The 19,677-nt window shown below is 37.6% G+C and overlaps 1 protein-coding gene across 2 annotated transcripts; it reads left to right on the top strand.

Moving 5' to 3' along the window:
- Positions 1–495: 495 nt before the first annotated feature.
- On the top strand, positions 496–16,436 carry LOC5572568 (bumetanide-sensitive sodium-(potassium)-chloride cotransporter). Of its 2 annotated transcripts, XM_001654033.2 has the most exons (9): positions 499–1,035; positions 1,305–1,410; positions 13,026–13,404; positions 13,463–14,001; positions 14,062–15,038; positions 15,103–15,356; positions 15,595–15,823; positions 15,882–16,152; positions 16,211–16,436. In XM_001654033.2, exons 1-9 carry the CDS (start codon positions 821–823, stop codon positions 16,322–16,324), a joined length of 3,084 nt encoding a protein of 1,027 aa, XP_001654083.2. In that variant the 5' UTR covers positions 499–820; the 3' UTR covers positions 16,325–16,436. The 2 variants fall into 2 exon arrangements, with proteins under 2 accessions (XP_021704559.1, XP_001654083.2); XM_021848867.1 differs by having other exon boundaries at positions 496–1,035; positions 13,463–15,038.
- Positions 16,437–19,677: the final 3,241 nt, after the last annotated feature.

The raw sequence follows: 19,677 nt of genomic DNA, 5'->3' as shown, positions 1-19,677 counted from the left end.
GAGATATGCGGCCACGAACTTAGCATTGTTGCGTGAAATTGTGGAGGGTCAGATGTGACTCAGATAACTTAATCCCAATTTATCAGTGAGACATTAGAATAGAAGACAATTCAAACGTTTCACTCAATATGTGAATAAAACATAATAATTCCTCAAATCAAAACTCATCACCTTACGAATGTTTGTGGCATGTCAGATAATTCTGAAGCCCATAACATGTAAGGAACCTGTTTAAATTGACACTATCAATTAACATGAATAAATCACTGAAATGTAGCATTCAATAGCCAAAACATTATGAACACCAGCACATTGACATTACGAAAAATCGTTCCTTTTCCGATCAAATGTTCGTTGGTTCCGCTCGTTGGGATTTTCTCACCCTAACACTAAGTCGGTACGATTCGCACGTTGCAGAAACTGCTTTGAGCTGTATAAAACGGGTGTTTTTTGGGGTAAAATAGTCTTGTTTGATTAAGCATTTTATCCCCCAGTTCGCGCGGTTATCGATTGACCGATCGAGACCATCTAATTATACTACCCTCGAAATGCACTAATTTCTGTGAAACCGCAGCCTATAAAAGAGGACCATGATCGAGGGGCGAATCTTTAGTGTTAATTTAAATTCATCGTGGTCAAGTTGCGGTCGTATAGAACAAGGATAATTCGGATGGCTCGTGAGCACCGTCCGCGGTGATTTTGTCCTCGGAACGTGAGTGTGGTTGGATAGAAGAGTTGTGCTGAAACATATCTATTGCGGTGAACCCTTGCCAAGTGCCAAGTGTCGTCATTGCACCAGACTTAAACATAGTGATCAATCATGGAGCCGAATCGATTCAAAGTGCAGACGGTTATACAGATCCAAAATGGTCACGATCAGTCCGGTGCCCCTGAACCACAGGCCCAGTTCCGGTGGCTAGATGACGAAGTGAAGTTGCAAGTGCCAGACTTGAAAAACCGCAATATCAACAATCGGGTGTCTCCGGCCCCCGCAACGGCTGAAGACCGTCGAGTCAGCATCATGGGAGTAACTAGGTAACAAGACCAACAGCTTCAAATGACAACTCTAGCCAAGGAGGTTCATAGTGGTTTGTGAATTGTGCTGACCAAGTGCGATGATTAGTCACTAAGTTGATTTGATTAGTGTTACTTATGTAGGGAACGGAACGTTTAGTCAAGTGTAAAATTTCACCGCAATACCCGAGAAAAAAAAACCTCCACAATTATCACCTCAAGCTCAAGTTGTCATCGCCGCTTTGAAAATGCCACTCATACGGTGCTTATGTACCTATCTGCACTTCCAGGGATCCGCTGCCACGATTGGATCACTATCGAACGTCGTTGCGAAAAAATAAGCGGCCCTCGATTGGCGAACTTCATGGAGATAGCGACGCCAAAGATAAGAAACAGGTAACGACAGAACAAGACGGAACCGAAAATACAAACGGGAAATGTCTGGATTGCGATCCGGTTCTATCCACACCCGATTTGCACCACGAAACACGTGGTGAAAAACTAACGAAGAGTAGGTGTGAATATGATATGCGTTTTGGGTAATGTTGGAAGAGCAATTCACATGAAACATAGTCTAAAACTGATCTTCGCGTGCATTGGAGCGTTGTATCAGTTCGATTAGTATGACTTTACGTACTCACTTGAGTATGTCATGCTTTCACACACCATACAAATTAAATTAGGCATTTTGGATTAGGTGTGTAATTTTAGCTTCAACCATGTAAAGCAGGGTTGCCCAATGTACAGTCCGTAGGCTTCATTCGGCTCGCGAAATCATTTTGTGCGGCTCGCGAAGAGTTGAAGACTCTTCTCACACCTGACCCATTGACTACTTATTTAAAGTTAGATTATTGAAGCTTCCAATTAAATTTCAAGCTAATATTTCAGTTGGGCGATTCAATATGTTAGTTTTCAATTCTTCAAAATTATCTTTCATCAAATTTCTTCCATTTCACTTTACTTTCAAATTTTGATAATAGTAGTAAATTTGACAGCACTTTTCTTTGAAGTTAATAAGCGGTAAATTTATTCTAGTGTGTTACCTTCTCAGTGATCTGATTGCAGACTCGCTCCTTGTGAAAAAATGCACATAATTCTAGCTTGTGAGAATCAATTTAAGGTTGATATTGAGAAATATTTTTTTAATAATAACGGAAAACTATGGAGAAATTCTTACACAAGCATGAGCATAATTTTTCAGAATTATTGGAATCAAATTAAAAAAAAATCTGGGCAGAGTTTCCTTATAATCTGTTATAATCATAAACCTCATAATCGGTTGGATTACCGATCGAATTCTCTACAGGATTCATATGAAGTCCTTGACAAATACCTTACAGATTCCAGAACAGGAATCGAAATTAAAATGGAGATTCTGAGGGTATCCTAGAAAAATAGTTAAAGAAACCTGTTATGTATTTTCGCAAAATTTGGCTCAAGATTCTCAAATAATAGGTTCTAAACAATAATAATTCTGAGCAGCATTGACATTGTTTCTGAAAATTTAGAGCACGACTTTCAACGATTCCTGAAATAAATTTTGACATAATGTTGTTTGATTGGGATTCTACTGAACCATTAGCAGGATGCTCAAAAACAATTATTTTGTCAACGTATTCAAAAGAAATTTAGTTTTTCTTAGTTGGTAAACAAAATTATACATGTGTTTGACCCACCGTGCAATAATATTTCTAAGATATGACCCGCGGTTCAAAAAGGTTGTGCAGGCCTTATTTAGAGCCACATAGAAAGAAAAATGTATATGTAAATTTCTGTAAAAAATCATGCACGTTGAGGGGGTACCAGATTTGTCACAAATTTACACTACACATCATGTAAATTACTTTAACATCAAGTAAATTTCCAACATGCATCGCGTGATCCTGCGTGTGTTAATTTGCAACTATTCTGACATTCCCTTTATGTAGGGGAATTTACGTACTCTCGGCAGTCTAAGCTGATGCCGCGCTTCTTTTGCAAGTTTCTCAGACATCAGCAGACAAATTACGTGCGTTGCTCAATCCTCTATCGATTCACACGGACAGAATTGATGAAAGATTTTTGGAAACGTTTTAACAACGCTTCGAACATCTCTTATCAGTGTGACTATTGTCGGCAGCCTTATTCTTTTCGGCAGATTTCCCTTAAGAACTGCAGGCGAATCTCTTCGGCAGCTCCAAATCAACCGCATTTTGAGGAGTATGTATTTGAATTAATGTCATGTCTGGCGAAATTGTTTGTTCAGTTTCGGAAATTTTGCCTGACAAAACAAAGATATGTTTTGATGTTTTGTATGCTTTCATTGGGGTGTTTTGATATAAAAAATACTGTGTATTCGGCGTTTGAGATTTGTTATGAAATAGTCGAAACGTGCCGAAGCCGTAAATTACCCACCGTAAAAACGCTGAGTTTTACATGGACATTTTTTGCTGTGCATTTCTGATGTATAGAGACTTTAGGCCTTAGGCGAGTTTACCTCCTTATTTCTAAAGTATTCATTATTTCTAAAGTATTCTAGTATTATTCAATGGTAAATCCTACACAAACAACTTTGAAAACATTTTTCAAATTCAATCGTTTTGAAGCATTCCTTAAGAAATTTCTTCAGGAGCAATTGGTTCAATTTTGAGAGCGAATCGTAGGTGTCTCACTCACAAAAGTGAATCAACGGATTTGATCGATTCAGTGACCCATTAAAAAAACAACAACAACAAATCATGTTCTAGGCATAGGACCTAAAAATATATACATTGTTTTTTTTTTTTTTTTATAGTTACTTAAGCTTTTTATGTCCAGTGTACCAGACTATGATTAATTCAACTTAAAAATATTACCGTAGTTGAATTTTCAAGCTCTCTTTACAAAACTACGATCCTGGGTAGAGGTGTATTACAAAATAATGCTAAAATAATTGTTAATCTTGCAATAATATCTAGTTTTACCATTATTATGTTATTAATGAAATTCAATATCACAGCAATAACAAAATATGCAATCCGATCAAAATTTGTTGTTGATATGTTTCGCTTTTAAATCGTCGATTAACTAATTAATAACAAAATATACTATCATGGTGAAATATGCAATCTTAGCAAAAATGCTACCTCCAAACAAAAATATCTAACTGACAAAATTTATACATATTTATTTATTAAGATATGTTTGCAATAAAAATTAAAATAACAAACAAAATATAGGGTATCTGGGGGCATAACCTTAGACGGCGCGCAAAGAAGCGTTTTTTGCTAAGATCTAGCTATCTGATAAACAAACATGTTTTCTATCAAATAGTAGAAACAGCCATATTCATTTTTCTGGAGTTAGTAAATCAATTTTATCATGCTGGTATATAGGGAGACTTACGACTTCGGCACCATTCGACTATTATCGGCAACCAAATTTCAAACGCCAAATACTCAGTATTTTTCTATCGAAACAAATCAGTGAAAACATTCAGATGATTCTTTGTTCTGCCCGCGTCCCGCTGACGAGAGTTCCGAGACTGAACAAACAATATCGCCAGAGATGTAATCAATTCAAATGAACACGGCTCAAAATGCGACTGATTTGGAGCTGCCGAAGAGATTCACCAGCAGTTCGTAGGGGAAAGTTACCGAAGAGATTGAGAGATTGCCGACAATAGTCACACTGACAAGAGATGTTCGCAGCGTTGTGAAAACATTTCCAAAAGCATGTTGACAAGTTTGCCGGTGTGAATCGATAGAAGATTGAGCAACGCATAAATGTAAATAGACAAACACAGAATTTGTATGCTGATGGCCAAGAAAATAATAAAAGAAGTGCGGCTTAGACTGCCGAGAATACGTAAGTTCCCCTACGTTGCATGCATAAGGGCGTTTGATCAGATGTTATTGTTCAATTCAAGCGTGTGCTAGAATAAGGGCGTAAGTCGCATGATCGATTTCTCTTCGTCGATTCTCTCTTCTATGAATAAAGGTGACAAGATGCGGATTTGACATATTTTTTTCGCCCCAGTACGCAAGATTGCATCGCTGCCTAGAAGTGAAAAAATGCTAACAAATCTTCATTGATTTTCTCTTTAGCTAATTACTTGAGCTTGATTTGCTGGGAATTTGATTTTGCTGGGAGCAGCTGATCTCTGTTTATATTTTCCACCAACACTCTTCAAGTAGATGAAAAAAACCGAATTTGGTACTATACTATTTAATTCTACTAGAGTTTGTATCCTTTGACAGATACGTGTATTTCCACCTCAACTTTAAGGCCGTCTTCAGTGCCGTGTACTAGACTCGATTCTTCAAGTAGTGTTGGTGACATGTAAAGTATATGTACACGAGCGCAGAAACCACTCTTGGGCGGGCGACTGTTTGCGAGTGCTATTTTTGACTCAGTAGAAAGTATTCATCATCCTTCATTGTACAAAACCGTAAAATGTTTCACTGCAGATGTGCCTGTATGATACTCAACGTGAGAATTATAGTCATTTTTTCATTTTTTTTTTTATTTATTTAGTTAACATCGAAACAGATATCAATCTAAACTGAATCAACAATTTAATTATAGTACACATGCTGAGTCTAAAAATGTGCATTTGTAAGGTTTAAATTGGCACGTAACTACAACGTGGCATTACGTTTGCTGGAATTTGAATTCAAACGGCTGTTTTGGTGTTATGAAATAGGAGTGGCCGTTTTGCCCCACGAATTGATTAAAGTTTAAGTCCTTCAATACGAGTTTTAAGGATAAATTCAACACTTTTTTCGTATGGAATACAAACCAGGGAAGTGCACAAGGCGATTCTCGGTCTCGGTGATAGTTTCGAAAGTTTTGTTGTTTATCGACCTGAAAATGAGCTACAAAATTGCAACAAAAACCGCAAATAACTTTTTTCGAGTTTTTTGCCTGGAAAACACTTAAAAATATAAACAGAGGAGCATTTCAATACATTTTCTATTATCTCGGGTGAAAAACAGCGTCACAAAGCACGTCGATCGTTCAAATCGAAGGTGGCGCGTATACCCCAATGACATATTTTACAACCTTATTTCGTGCCATACACAAAAATTAAGAACTGTTTGTTACGCCATTGTAATAAAAAGTAATATCCAAAATAAAGACTAAAATAAAGTGCAGGAATAGAATAATAACAACTAATTTGCCCTTATCCGCGAAGAGCTAATTTAGTAATTATTTTGTAATCAATATCACAATATTAACTTATTTAGTTATTTCTCCCTGTCAATACTTTTGCTTTTGGTTTGTTATTATAATGACAGAACAAGATGTTCTTTAGCTCTTATGCCATACAAACTGAATTATTATTATTTTAACTCTTATTTCAAACAAACTAATAACACATTTTAACATTCAAACATTATAAAAAAACCTTGATTCATTTACTTATTTTCGAGAGTCCTCTCTTGTGAACGTCCATCTCTACTAGGTACGGTATTTATCAAGATATTTTTTCATAAGTTTTTGTGTAATTCATGATTCCTGGAATTAAAAGGCATTCTGACACTGATCCCACCACAAACATTTTCTGGAATCTACTAAAATTCCTCGCAGCATTTCTTTGACAATAACGACACAGATTTGTCTGGATGTTCCTTCAAAAATTAACTTTCTATCCTTTTTGATATTGCGTGAAAGCTCCTTTATGGATACCTCGAAGAATTAGGTTTGATTATCTCAGGATTATAATTAGTTCTTCCAGTATTATCTCCAGGTAAACCTCTAAAAAATGCAAGGAAATACTTTGAAGAATTCTTCACTGCTCGAATTTCACAATTTTTCATTTTTTTTTTTTGGTAAATCTTCCATTTAATTTTGAGTGGATTCGCTCAGAAATCAGTCACGGACTTCACAAAAATATCCCTCCAGCATTTTCTTCGGGGTCCATAAATTTTTCAAATACACTTCAAAATTTCTCAAAGGATTTCTGCAAAAACTCTTTAACAGACTTCTTATAGAAATACCTTTGCGATCTCTCTATCTTTATATCACCAGTCGTTATAAAACATACTTCCTTAGTATTTGAATTAACAAAAAATTTAACAAAATGTGCACCAAGAAAACAAAAATACAACAAATTCTATCATAACGATAATAGTAGTTTACGGAAAAAATTTCAGTATGATGATTTTAACTGCACGATTCGAAGATTCGTCCAACGAGACTTGCCGAATTGAATATTTACGACGAGTGCTGTAAAATTGAGTTGTACAACGATTTGCGAACAACATTTTTTGCAATTTCGTAAAAGACCACTTAGGGGTATCAGAAATTACCACGGAATGCATTAACTATTATTTTGCAAGTTTTAAAAATTAATTCATTATGCAACTCAAAATGGTTGCGTAATGAAAAAGCGTCGCGTAATGTCAATTACGCAACTGATTTCAGTTGCGTAATGACTATTACGATAGTAAATAATTCAGGGCAGGAAAGTCGGCCATTTCATGACAGATTGGCGTGATGGAAAACAGCCTACTAAAAATGGAAATTTCAAAACAGTCCTTTCAGCTTAATTCTCGCATACTCTGAGACAACGCCCTAAAAGCCATTGGTAACCACGTGTGTAGCTCGTTGTTTCTGAGCAAATGAAAGAATAAGCACCCAAATGAACACCACGGACAGGTAGATAATGATCTTTTCTTCCCCATAGCGTTGTTAAATAACATGAAAATACATTCAAATGCTCAAAAACAATGAGCTACACACATGGTTACCAATGGCTTTTAGGGCGATATCAGAAGTTATGCAAGAATTGCTAAAAAAATGTGTGAGGGCTTTTTTTCTTGAAATTTTACCAAAATTCTCTGTAGGATCTCCTAGAATTCCACTAGGGATGCATACAAGAATGCATGAATTGATTTTTAATATTGTATGAATCGCTCTATGTTTGAGAAATTCCTAAGGGATTCACATGCATATGTACTCCAGAATTCATTATTGAACTTCGAATTACTTAGTATATTTCGCAAGATTCTCAAAATAGCTCCAAATATTCTTGTAGAAATTATTTTCTCAGTTTCAACTGAATTCCGCAATTTGAAGCAAATTCTACAAATAATCACTCCTCGATGTATTTATTTAAAAATACACTTCAACCTCTCTTTACGAGGCCGGTTTAACCGCGGCACAGAAAAAATATGATAAAAAACACTACAAATTATATTACCGCAAAACAGAAAAGGCTTCTTCTAATCATAATCTTCAATCCATATCTCCAATCCAAATCTCTAATTCAAATCCCCAATCCACATCTAAAGCTCCAATCCAAATCTCCAATCCGAATCCAAATCTCCAATCCAAAGCCCCAATCCAAATCCAAAGCTCCAATCCAAATCTCCAATCTGGATCCAAAGCTCCAGTCCAAATCTCCAATCAAATCTCCAATCCAAATCTCCAATATTAATCCCCAATCCTAATCTTCAATCTAAATCTCCAATCCAAATCTTCAATCCTAATTTGCAATCCAAATCTCCAATCCAAATCCAAAGCTCCAGTCCAAACCTCCAATCCAACTCTCCAATCCAAAGCTCCAATCCAAATCTCCAATCTGAATCCAAAGCTTCAGTCCAAATCTCCAATCAAATCTCCAATCCAAATCTCCAATATTAATCCCCAATCCTAATCTCCAATCTGAATCTCCAATCCAAATCTTAAATCCTAATTTCCAATTCAAATCTCGAATCCAAAGCTCCAATCCAAATCTTCAATATTAATCCCCAATCCTAATCTCCAATCTGAATCTCCAATCCAAATCTTAAATCCTAATTTCCAATTCAAATCTCGAATCCAAATCTCCAATCCAAATCTCCAATATTAATCCAAATTCCCAATCCAAATCTCCAATCCAAATCTTCAATCCTAATTTCCAATCCAAATCTCTAATTCAAATCCCCAATCCAAATCTCCAATACCAATTTCCAATCCAAATCCAAAGCTCCAATCCAAATCCCCAATCAAATCTCCAATCCATATCTCCAATTCATATCTCCAATCCAAATCTCCAATCCAAATCTCCAATCCAAATCACCAATCCATATCTTCAATCCAAATCTTCAATCCAAATCTCTAGTTATAATCTTCAATTCTAATTTCCAATCAAAATCTTTAATCCAAATCTCCAATTCAAATCTCCAATCCAAATTGCCAATCCAAATCTCTAATCCAAATATCCAATCCAAATTTCTAATCCAATCCAACCCAATGGCTGAGTCATTTGTTATACATTTCTCTAGAAAGTTGTATTTGGAAAAGATGTAGACCTTGATCTTATCTAAACCGTTGCTAAAGACAGTTTCTCGATAACATTAAATTTTTGTAAGTTACAAGCGAATTTCGCGTTTTTGAGGTTCTTATATAAAAATATGTCTCAAAGATCCCTAGCAAAGCTTGAGATCATATTGAAAACTAATTTTTATGTTGTGATGTTGCGGAATGAAATCAAATTGAAAACTATTTTTGCTGTCAGTGATAACAAATTGAAAACTGTTTCTACTATCATTGAGAGCAAATTGAGAACTCAACTCACTGAAATATTCATATTTTTGTTTGTTACCGAAACAAGCCTGTGACAAGAGTAATGCATTATTATGTAAATTGTTATAGCTTTTATAGATGAATTACTAAAATATTTTGTTTAAACTGTTAAAATTGTTACTTCAACACAAATTAAAAAGTTAGCAAATCTAAAACAAAATATCATATAGAATATAATAATGATAAATTGATATCAAATTACCCAGACAACCAAAATGTACGTATAACCAAATCACCTTTTGCTTTATGCGATGCTTATATGTGCAAAGTTACACGTATAAGATGTCGCGAAAAGGCCTTATGCGTACAAAAGTGGAGGCGATTTACGTACATATTGTATATGATGAAACATAACATGCAATGCGAGTGTGTAGATTTTCTTGCGAATTGGTCTATACTCTTATGCGACTTTATTTATGATAACAAAGTTTATTTGACAGCTGCTACGGATTGATCCGACTTACTTTGTAAAACTATGCGGAACGAAACGAAATGTACATATGAACTCATAAAATAGCGTTTTATGCGAGGAAACTCATCGATCAAACGATTTCATTCACCATTTAGTGCGGGAGTGATGCAGTTTGTACAAATAAATGACTTTCGTCGTATACTGCTATGCGACTTCTGGTTGTCTGGGTATGACATCAACTGGATGCTGAAAACAGGTTATATTTTCGACTTACTTTCTTCTTGATGTTGGACTTTGCCCGGGATGCCATTGGCATCCTACGATTTCATAGTTTTACTATTGAATTTGCTCATAACTTTTAAATGACAAGAATTGTGAACTTGCAATGATGAGCAAAAATATGAAGGGTTTCGTTCTAGTTCGTCGTAAGCGCTATTATTCGTCGTCTTCTTCTTCTTTTCTGGCGTTACGTCCCCACTGGGACAGAGCCTGCTTCTCAGCTTAGTGTTCTTATGAGCACTTCCACAGTTATTAACTGAGAGCTTACTGTACCAATGACCATTTTTGCATGCGTATATCGTGTGGCAGGTACGAAGATACTCTATGCCCTGGGAATCGAGAAAATTTCCAACCCGAAAAGATCCTCGACCGGTGGGATTCGAACCCACGACCCTCAGCCTGGTCTTGCTGAATAGCTGCGCGTTTACCGCTACGGCTATCTGGGCCCCTCGTCGTATCAAACTTAAAATGTTCCGGGCATATATTACAACTTACCTGCAACATAGATTCGTTTTCCAAGTGTATTTTTGAGTGAGCTGTCATGGTTTGTACACTTGTTCACCAAAAATACAATAAAACTACTGTATTTCGTTAAATAACTTCAGTTCCATTATCCACTTTGCACTTTTTCACCGAAATCTCATGGACGAACACGATTTGAGAGAACTGCTTAACGATCGACACCAGTCACACCACTTTTTGATACATGTTTCTTCAATGAATTTTAAAGGAAATTAGTATATTCCATCATACTGAAGGAGTGGAGGGAGATGCCCGTAGATCTATATATTCTAGTAAAACATTATATTATAGCGTTTATATGTTGCATTTAGACCACTCAAAATATCACTATGAGCCGTAAGTTGTGAGACGAAACTGGAAACTGATAGCGACAGAAATGAAAACGATACGACGGATTGAGAAAATGGGAAGATACATTTTCTTTGCATTATTTCCAGAAAGAGATCAAGATTTATTAAAATCTTATTGCACAATGCTTAAGCCGTTTTGAGAAAGAATTGTTTGGCATCAGTTTGTAAATATCAGCATCATTCACTGCAATACTGGGAAAATTTCAGTTTTCACTGATCAATGCTTAATACGATGGATCACCATAACTTCCTCTACAACTCTTCTGAAGACAACATTTACGTAAAACTGATAGCAAAAAAAATAAACATAGGTATATTTTTGGGTTCACTCTATGTTTAAATGTTCAGAATCGATTTACTAAGCTTGAATTAAGAGTTGGATAAAAAAATAACTCCGGCAATGTTGTTCATAATGAAATTTTCTAAAAAATTGGTGAAGTGATTGCGTTAATCACTAATTTCTTACAACAAAAAAGTTGGACTCAAAATTTATACCTAAATAAGAACATCCAACTTTTTTCTAAGAAGATGCAAAATTCAATTACACACAGAGAAAAACCTTTGACTTTTAATTGTCGATTCGGACCATTTTGCATTGGAAGCTAAAAGTATCGAGTGAAATCATCAAACAAGTTGCAAATTTTAAAAGTAAACAAATATTTGATAGAACTTCTGATATAGCTACTTTGAATATAAAACAAAAATCCAAGGTTTGAACATATACACTTGGTTTATTCTGAACTTATTGCATAGGGGGACACGGGGCAGTATGGACACCCTAAGGAATATGCCTATTTTGACTGTAAAGGCATGAATATTATGCTGTTTTTTATGCGCAGTATGCTTTTTAGAGTTCTTAAGCATTTGTTAAACATGGTTGCATAATTAGGAAAAATATATTTTGTATTCAAAAAAGATTTTAAAACAGCTTATATTTGGTAGTCGCCATCAAGCAAGCGGGGCAAAGTGGACACCCCCATGGGGCAGTATGAACACCTAAATGTTTATAGGAACATTGTCCCGCGATCGTTCTCAAAACTTCGAAAAATGAAGTACATATTCAGGAAACCATAGTGACAGCTCACTGTGCCACAGAAAACATGATTAAAATCAATTTACGACATTTTTCGTAGAGATGCTTTTAATATTGCCTCCAGGTTAATTTTAATCAATAATTGACGATTTTCATCCGATTTGTGGTTCTGCATAATAACCATTACATTGAATGCTAAATATTTTTGGATAATTTTTGTTTGAAGTTATATTTCGTTCTCTTTGAAGCGTCAGCTCTACTTTGTCACCCGGTGTCCATATCGCCCCAAAAGTATAAGAAATTTTCATATAAATTTTCCAATGTCCTAAAGTACCAGAAAAAAATCTACTATATTTTTGAATATAGCATAAATGATTGAAGATTCAATCAAGAGCTACATTATAGGTCAACTTGCAGTCATTTGCCTTTGAAACCTTATTTGATGAGGTGTGAATGTTATAATTTTCGAACCAAATAAAACCATGCTCAATTTTTCGATTTAAAATCAATGTTTTGAACATTTTTTCTTAAATTTCGGTGGATAATTTACTTTTCCTACAGGCAACAGGTATTCGCTTATGCAAAGATACAGGGGGTGTCCATTATGCCCCGGGTGTCCATACTGCCCCCGGTACTCCTACTACGATAAAAAATGATACACGACGATATTACAATCTGTGAAAGTAGCCTTCCAATAATCTTAAACCAGGCGCTATACAAGTTAAATTCTAATGAAGATAAAAATATTTCAAATGTATTTTACCTTTATTTGATTTTGATTTTTTGTACATATAAGTCACAGAATATACCACAAATATGCAATTTAATGTTCTTACAAACCATTTCCAAACCATCAAATTCCCTTTTGTCTCTCTAACGCCAGGAACTAGAACCGGAAGAACCGAAACCCACCGGACATCTCATCAGGTTGGGCTGGATCCAAGGTGTCCTCACGCCATGTCTGCTCAACATTTGGGGTGTGATGCTCTTCCTGCGTCTCAGTTGGGTTGTGGGTGAAGCCGGAATCGTCGATACCATGCTCATCATGCTGCTTTCCTATATGGTATGTGTCATTACGACCCTCTCGCTATCGGCCCTCTGTACCAACGGCCAGGTGAAAAGCGGTGGTATTTACTATATAATCTCACGATCATTGGGACCGGAATTCGGGGCATCGGTGGGCGTGGTCTTTGCGTTTGCCAACTCCGTCAATGCTTCCATGAACACTATCGGTTTCTGCAGTTCGTTGAACGATCTGCTCGGTGAGTATTAAAACGATGTTATGGGAAGAATTTGATTTCGAAATATTCATTATTCTAGCTTCCTACGGTATCAAAATAATTGATGGCGGAGTTAACGATATTCGTATCGTTGGAACAATCGCACTCATAGTTATGGTGGCCATCTGTGCAGTAGGCATGGATTGGGAAGTTAAAGCACAGAATTTCCTGCTCGTGGCTATCTTGGTAGCTATTGGAGCTTTCGCAGTCGGAGCGATCATGGGACCCAGCAGTGATGTTGATAGAGCCAGAGGTTTTCTAGGGTTTTCAACGGAAGTCGTGTCGTCAAACATGGGTTCATTGTATCGGTTCAGCGAAGGTATCCAGCAAAACTTTTTCAGCGTGTTTGCCATCTTCTTCCCCAGCGTTACTGGTATCCAAAGTGGTGCTAACATTTGCGGAGATCTGAAGGATCCTGCCAGCGCTATTCCGAAGGGTACTCTGTTGGCTTGCCTGGTTTCGGCTATATCTTACGTTATATTTGCCCTTTTTGCTGGTGGTGTGGCTGTACGAGATGCCTCCGGAAATCTTACGGATCTGGTTGGAGTCAACTTCACTTCTTGCGATACTGTACTCAACGTAAGGACAACACTTTTAGACAATGAAAACTGTTTACTGATTCCAAATTTATATTCACAGAACTGCAAATACGGATTAAACAACGACTACGCCATCATGCAGCTGATTGCTGCCTCTAGTATGCTGATCTACATCGGATGTTGGGCAGCTACACTCAGCACTGCGTTGACCAATCTTCTATCCGTTCCGCGTCTAATCCAAGCCCTCGGAATCGATCGAATTTACCCAGGATTGATCTTCTTCTCGAAAGGCTACGGAAAGCATTCGGAACCATATCGTGGCTACGTTCTGGTTTTCCTTGTTTCCTTTGCTTTCATTATGATTGCTGATCTTAACACAATTGCCCCGCTGATCTCGAACTTCTTCTTGGCTTCGTACGCCTTGGTGAACTTCTGCACATTCCACGCTGCTACTGTCAAACCTTTGGGATGGCGCCCAACCTTCCGGTACTTCCATCCTTGGCTTAGCATGGGAGGATCGCTACTATGCGTGGCCATCATGTTCCTGATCGATGTAGTTTCAACATTTATCACAATTGTGATCATCTTCATTTTGTACCTGATGGTAATCTACCGGAAGCCAGATGTGAACTGGGGTTCATCGACTCAAGCTGCGGCATACAAATCTGCCCTGAACTCTGCCCTAAATCTGGAACAGGTGGATGATCATGTCAAAAACTACAACCCACAGTTGTTGGTTCTGAGCGGTAACCCATTGCATCGACCTAACCTGTTGAATTTCGCCAATTTGATAACCAAGAATCAGTCGTTGATGATCGTTGGCAACGTAGTGGAGGAGAAGCTGAACTACAAAGAGAGAAAGGCGTACATTCAAAGCGGGAAAAAAGTGCTAAAAGACTTGAAGATCAAGGCATTCTACAGCGTACTGGATGGGCTTCCGTTCGACGAGAGCGTCCGAGCGATGATTCAATCGACCGGTTTTGGACGACTTTCGCCAAATATTTTGATGGTCGGATACAAACAGGACTGGCGCACATGCGGCAATGCAGAACTTCACAGCTACTATAACATCTTGCAGTGAGTATTAAGCTTGGTTATGATCATTTGTATTAATCTAATATATTGATTTTTCATTTCGCAGTAACGCCTTCGACAATCGACTAGCGCTTACCATTCTACGATTGCCGAATGGACTCGACTGCTCGCATCTGGTTCCACCGAAACCCGCACTGGATCTTGCCGATTCGGCACTGACCATCATGTCATCGATGGCATACATCAACACCCCACAGGGACTGCGAATCCAGAAAGGCCTCATGCCGGTCAACTCGAATTTGGATCTTCATGGAATGGCACCCAGCAGCGAGCAGATCAGTGTGAACGTTCCAAACGAAGGTATGCTATAGCTCAAGTTTCCATTTAAGTGTATGCTTCGTAAATGCAATATCGTCGTTATATGAGAGATTGTAGTTTTCGTTAAATGTTTATTCTATGAATGTTTTTTTTTCTTTCTAAAAGCTTCGATTTGACTCAGATTAGGTCTAATTTTATAGTTTTTTGTCTCCAATATACTCACAAAAGATCACTTTTTAACCCTTATTACTATTTTTCAAAAAACTTTGAAACATTTCAGCACAAGACAACAAAACAACTCCTGAAGCAGCTGCTCCAAGCCAGGAACTTAACATATTCCGCGAGAAGCAACCAGCCGGATATATCGACGTATGGTGGCTGTACGACGATGGCGGCCTCACCATTTTGCTCCCGTACATCATTTCCACTCGTTCGAAGTGGTCCGAATGCCAGATACGAGTATTTGCCCTTGCCACTCAGCAGACCAATGTTGAGGAGGAACGCGAAAAGTAAGTGACTAATCCACATTAATATTTTTATCTGATGCTTATTCTCCCATCAACACAGCATGACAATTCTACTCGAAAAGCTACGCATCAACTACGTATCGCTGATCATGGTCACCCTATCGGACAAACCGCAAGAAGCAACAATCCAATCGCACAAGGCGCTACTCGGTACCCTCGTCGAGGGTCAGGAAACGGATGTATTCGTGAGTGCATCGGAACAGGCTCAACTGGAAGAGAAGACGTACCGTCAACTTCGGTTGAGAGAACTGCTCCAGCAGTATTCCAAGAACGCTTCGCTGATCGTCCTTTCCATGCCGATTCCGCGAAAAGTAAGTTTCAGGAACTTCGGACCATTTTTGGAAGATTACATTTTTGGGTTCATTTCAGGGAATCGTATCCGCTCCGCTCTACATGTCTTGGCTAGAGATGCTGACGAAGGATATGCCACCGTTCCTGTTGGTGCGGGGTAACCAAACCTCGGTACTTACGTTCTATTCTTAGGATTAAGATAAATGAAATAATTCATCAATACGAATACATGTAAAATCTCAGGGAGATAATAAACAAACACATCAATTGGAGCAACACTTTTAATGTAACATAAAATAAGTAACAATAATGGCGTTCTTCTTCTTGGCATTACGTCCTCACTTGGACAAAGCCTGCTTCTCAACGTAGTGTTCTTATGAGCACTCCCACAGTTATTAACTGAGAGCTTTCTTTGCCAAAGTTGCCATTTTCGTAGTGGCAGGTACGATGATACTCTATGCCCAGGGAATTCAAGGAAATTTTCATTACGAAAAGATCCTGGACCGACCGGGAATCGAACCCAGACACCTTCAGCATGGCTTTGCTTTGTTGCCGCGGACTTTAACCACTCGGCTAAGGAAAGCCCGCGTGGCGTTATAAATGTCAATAATGTTTCAGCAAGAAATACTAGCTACCCAGCATAATCCCCATCATAAAGATGCTAAAAACTGCAAAATGCGCTGCAAATTTGGTATTTATGATATGACATACTTCTGTAAGTAAATGTTTGAAAAATATATCTCCATCGGATCCATCGATCACGGGGCGATTTTGTCGGCGTTTCGCTATAAATGGCACCCGTGCGTAAATCATATGTCCAATATTTGTAATTTATTTAACAAGATCGTTTGCCGTATCCCGTATCGCGAGATGAACGTGCGGCTGTATATCATATCACACCCATTTATGTTTCCAGTAGATAGTGACTGACGGGATGGCTAAATCGCTTCTTATCACAAGGCTGACGTCATCGGTGGTGGTAAGCTTACTTTTCACGCCTACCTGTTTTCCATGTACCTACTTAGGTATGGTGCCATCTAACATAGTCACTCTCTAAGCAATTAGTTGGAACGTCTCTAAGCAGCGCCAAGTCATCTCAAATGTCTAACAAGCGAAGAAAATTATCGCTTTTCAAAAATTTCTCCACCACCAATCGGCAACTGCTCACGTGTAGGGTGAACCGTGAATCTAATTCTTGTTTCCATTGCACCACGTACAATTCATTATTCCAGATATTACAACCTATTAGATACTAAATTCGCCGTAAAGTTCAAAGAGCTTGTCGTCCATACCACGCCTCCACGCATCTTTCCTCAGCATACCACAAAATATGGTCATGAAAACACGACGTTGCACAATCCTACGTATTTGCATCGTCCAAGCCAGTTGCCATGCAATCAAAAACTAATTTCAAGTTTTGTGGTACTTTCGATAATGGGTACGAAAACACATGAAAATCCACAATTAGAATACCTATTGATTGAAATATATTTGACATGATTAGAAAGTGCTTCTGAAGGATGTTGTTGAAATTGCATGCAACAAAATAAAACGTTTTTTAGAAAAAAAAAAGTCTTATGAATGTTTTTTGTTGAAGACGGTTTCATATGGAATAAAAGTTTAAAAGGTAAATCAACTTATTTCTAAGAAAATAAAAAAGAAGAATTGAAGACAATAGTGGAGACTGATTCTCTTTTCTTAATGTGGCTGCAACTCTGCAGGAAAATCATAATTTGACGAGTTTTCTCTCAGGCTCTCGATTAAACATGTTTTGCAGAATCATACAATACGAAATTTTTGTAATTTTCAAAATCTATTTTTTCTTCCAATGGCATGTCTTATGAACACATGTAACATTTAACTCCACTAGAGTTTGCATCCTTTAACAGATACGCGTATTTCAACCTCATTTGTAAGGCCGTCTTTAGTGTTGTGTATACTAGACTCGAAGTCGAGTCCAATTCACAACACTGAAGACGGCCTTTTACTAAATCCTAAAAATTCATAAATCCTTAAAGATGGCGAACTACTTTTTTGCTTTTTTCCATACTCCGTTGTGAGTTACAGGCAAATTTCGAGTTTTATAAGGAGTTTTCGAAGGAAATTTTCTTATTTCAAATAAATGTCCTCGTAATTTTTGACTTTGCGAAGCATTCGAAACAGAAAGAAAACTGTATTGAATATCAAAATATTATATTCTTCACCAAATATTTTCCAATACCTACAACCAGAACCAGATATGAAAGAGCATTCAAAAGAGGTAAAATACCACAAATAATATATCATACAAACCAGGCATTGCAATCTCGTCTGATGAACGAGATCATCTTTGGATAACGGAAAGATATTATCTGTAATCCAACAGCGCTCTGACATGATATGATCTCTCAATCTTTAGCATTCAAAGATAAGCTGACAGCTTTTTGGTGGTTTGGACTGGTTTGGACCAATTTACCTTATTAACTAATTATTGTTATTATGCTTCATTTTTCTATGTTGCTCTACAGAATTAAATACAATGTATGGTTGGAAAGCAATTTACTACCGCATTTTTGGAAACAAAAGAAGCGAAAATTAATTTTGGAATATTGGTTAACTGTGGTCAGCCTTTAAACTTTCCAGCAATCAATACTTCTTCTTCTTTCTGGCGTTACGTCCCAACTGGGACAAAGCCTGCTTCTCAGATTAGTGTTCTTATGATCACTTCTACAGCTATTAACTGACTGATTTCTTTACCGATTGGCCATTTTTGCATGTGTATATCGTGTGGCAGGTACGAAGATACTCTATGCCCTGGGAATCGAGAAAATTTCCTTTACGAAAAGATCCTCGACCAGCGGGATTCGAACCCACGACCCTCAGCATGGTCATGCTGAATAGCTGCGCGTTTACCGCTACGGCTATCTGGGCCCCTCGAGCAATCAATACTATTATTGCTGGACAACACGAGCACTTTCCTTGTACCACAATGTCGGATTCATGTCATTTATCTAATAAATATTACGCGTTGCAAGAAAAAAATTGAATCCTGGAAAATTGAAACACTCAGGCTGCTAAATTTTCCAGGCTGAAAACATCAAAGTCAGCCTTGCTCGTCATTGAGTGTGATTGTTTTAATGGATCATTGAAGGTAGTTTTTGCAAGTGCTCACCGCATCAAAACAAAGGCGCCACTGTGACAGCATTGCTGTTCTGTCAAACACACAAGGCTACGGTGGCGCTATCTATGCTTTCCATAGCGGCCGTTTTGGTTATTTTAATGATCCATTGGCGTGACAATCCGGAACAAATTTTAAGATCACCGCTGTGAAGTATGAACACATGATGCATTATTGCAACTTGCAATTTGCAAGTTCACATCCAATCGCCAAACAAAAATGTATTACATTTATCACGAACATCTAAGATCTAAGATTCCGCTGTAAAGTGCAGTTCTGCCAGTATAGATTCACCTACGCTACTCTTTAAAGTTTTTGATTGAATACACAATCGAACCGCGTAGATGGAAATAGGATTTGAACCTATTTGTTCTATGTGTATGTGTGT

The sequence above is a fragment of the Aedes aegypti genome, chromosome 3 (genome assembly GCF_002204515.2).
Source record: "Aedes aegypti strain LVP_AGWG chromosome 3, AaegL5.0 Primary Assembly, whole genome shotgun sequence".
NCBI lineage: Eukaryota > Metazoa > Arthropoda > Insecta > Diptera > Culicidae > Aedes > Aedes aegypti.
Note: the sequence above shows the minus strand (reverse complement) of the source record. Positions and strands in the feature narration are given on the sequence as shown.

Bases quoted from the DNA above. Each gene is read 5' to 3' on its own strand.
- LOC5572568 (XM_021848867.1), top strand. From the start codon at position 821: ATGGAGCCGAATCGATTCAAAGTGCAGACGGTTATACAGATCCAAAAT. The intron at 1,036-1,304 runs GTAACAAGACCA...CTGCACTTCCAG, and splicing joins AGCATCATGGGAGTAACTAG to GGATCCGCTGCCACGATTGG. The intron at 15,357-15,594 runs GTATGCTATAGC...GAAACATTTCAG, and splicing joins TGTGAACGTTCCAAACGAAG to CACAAGACAACAAAACAACT.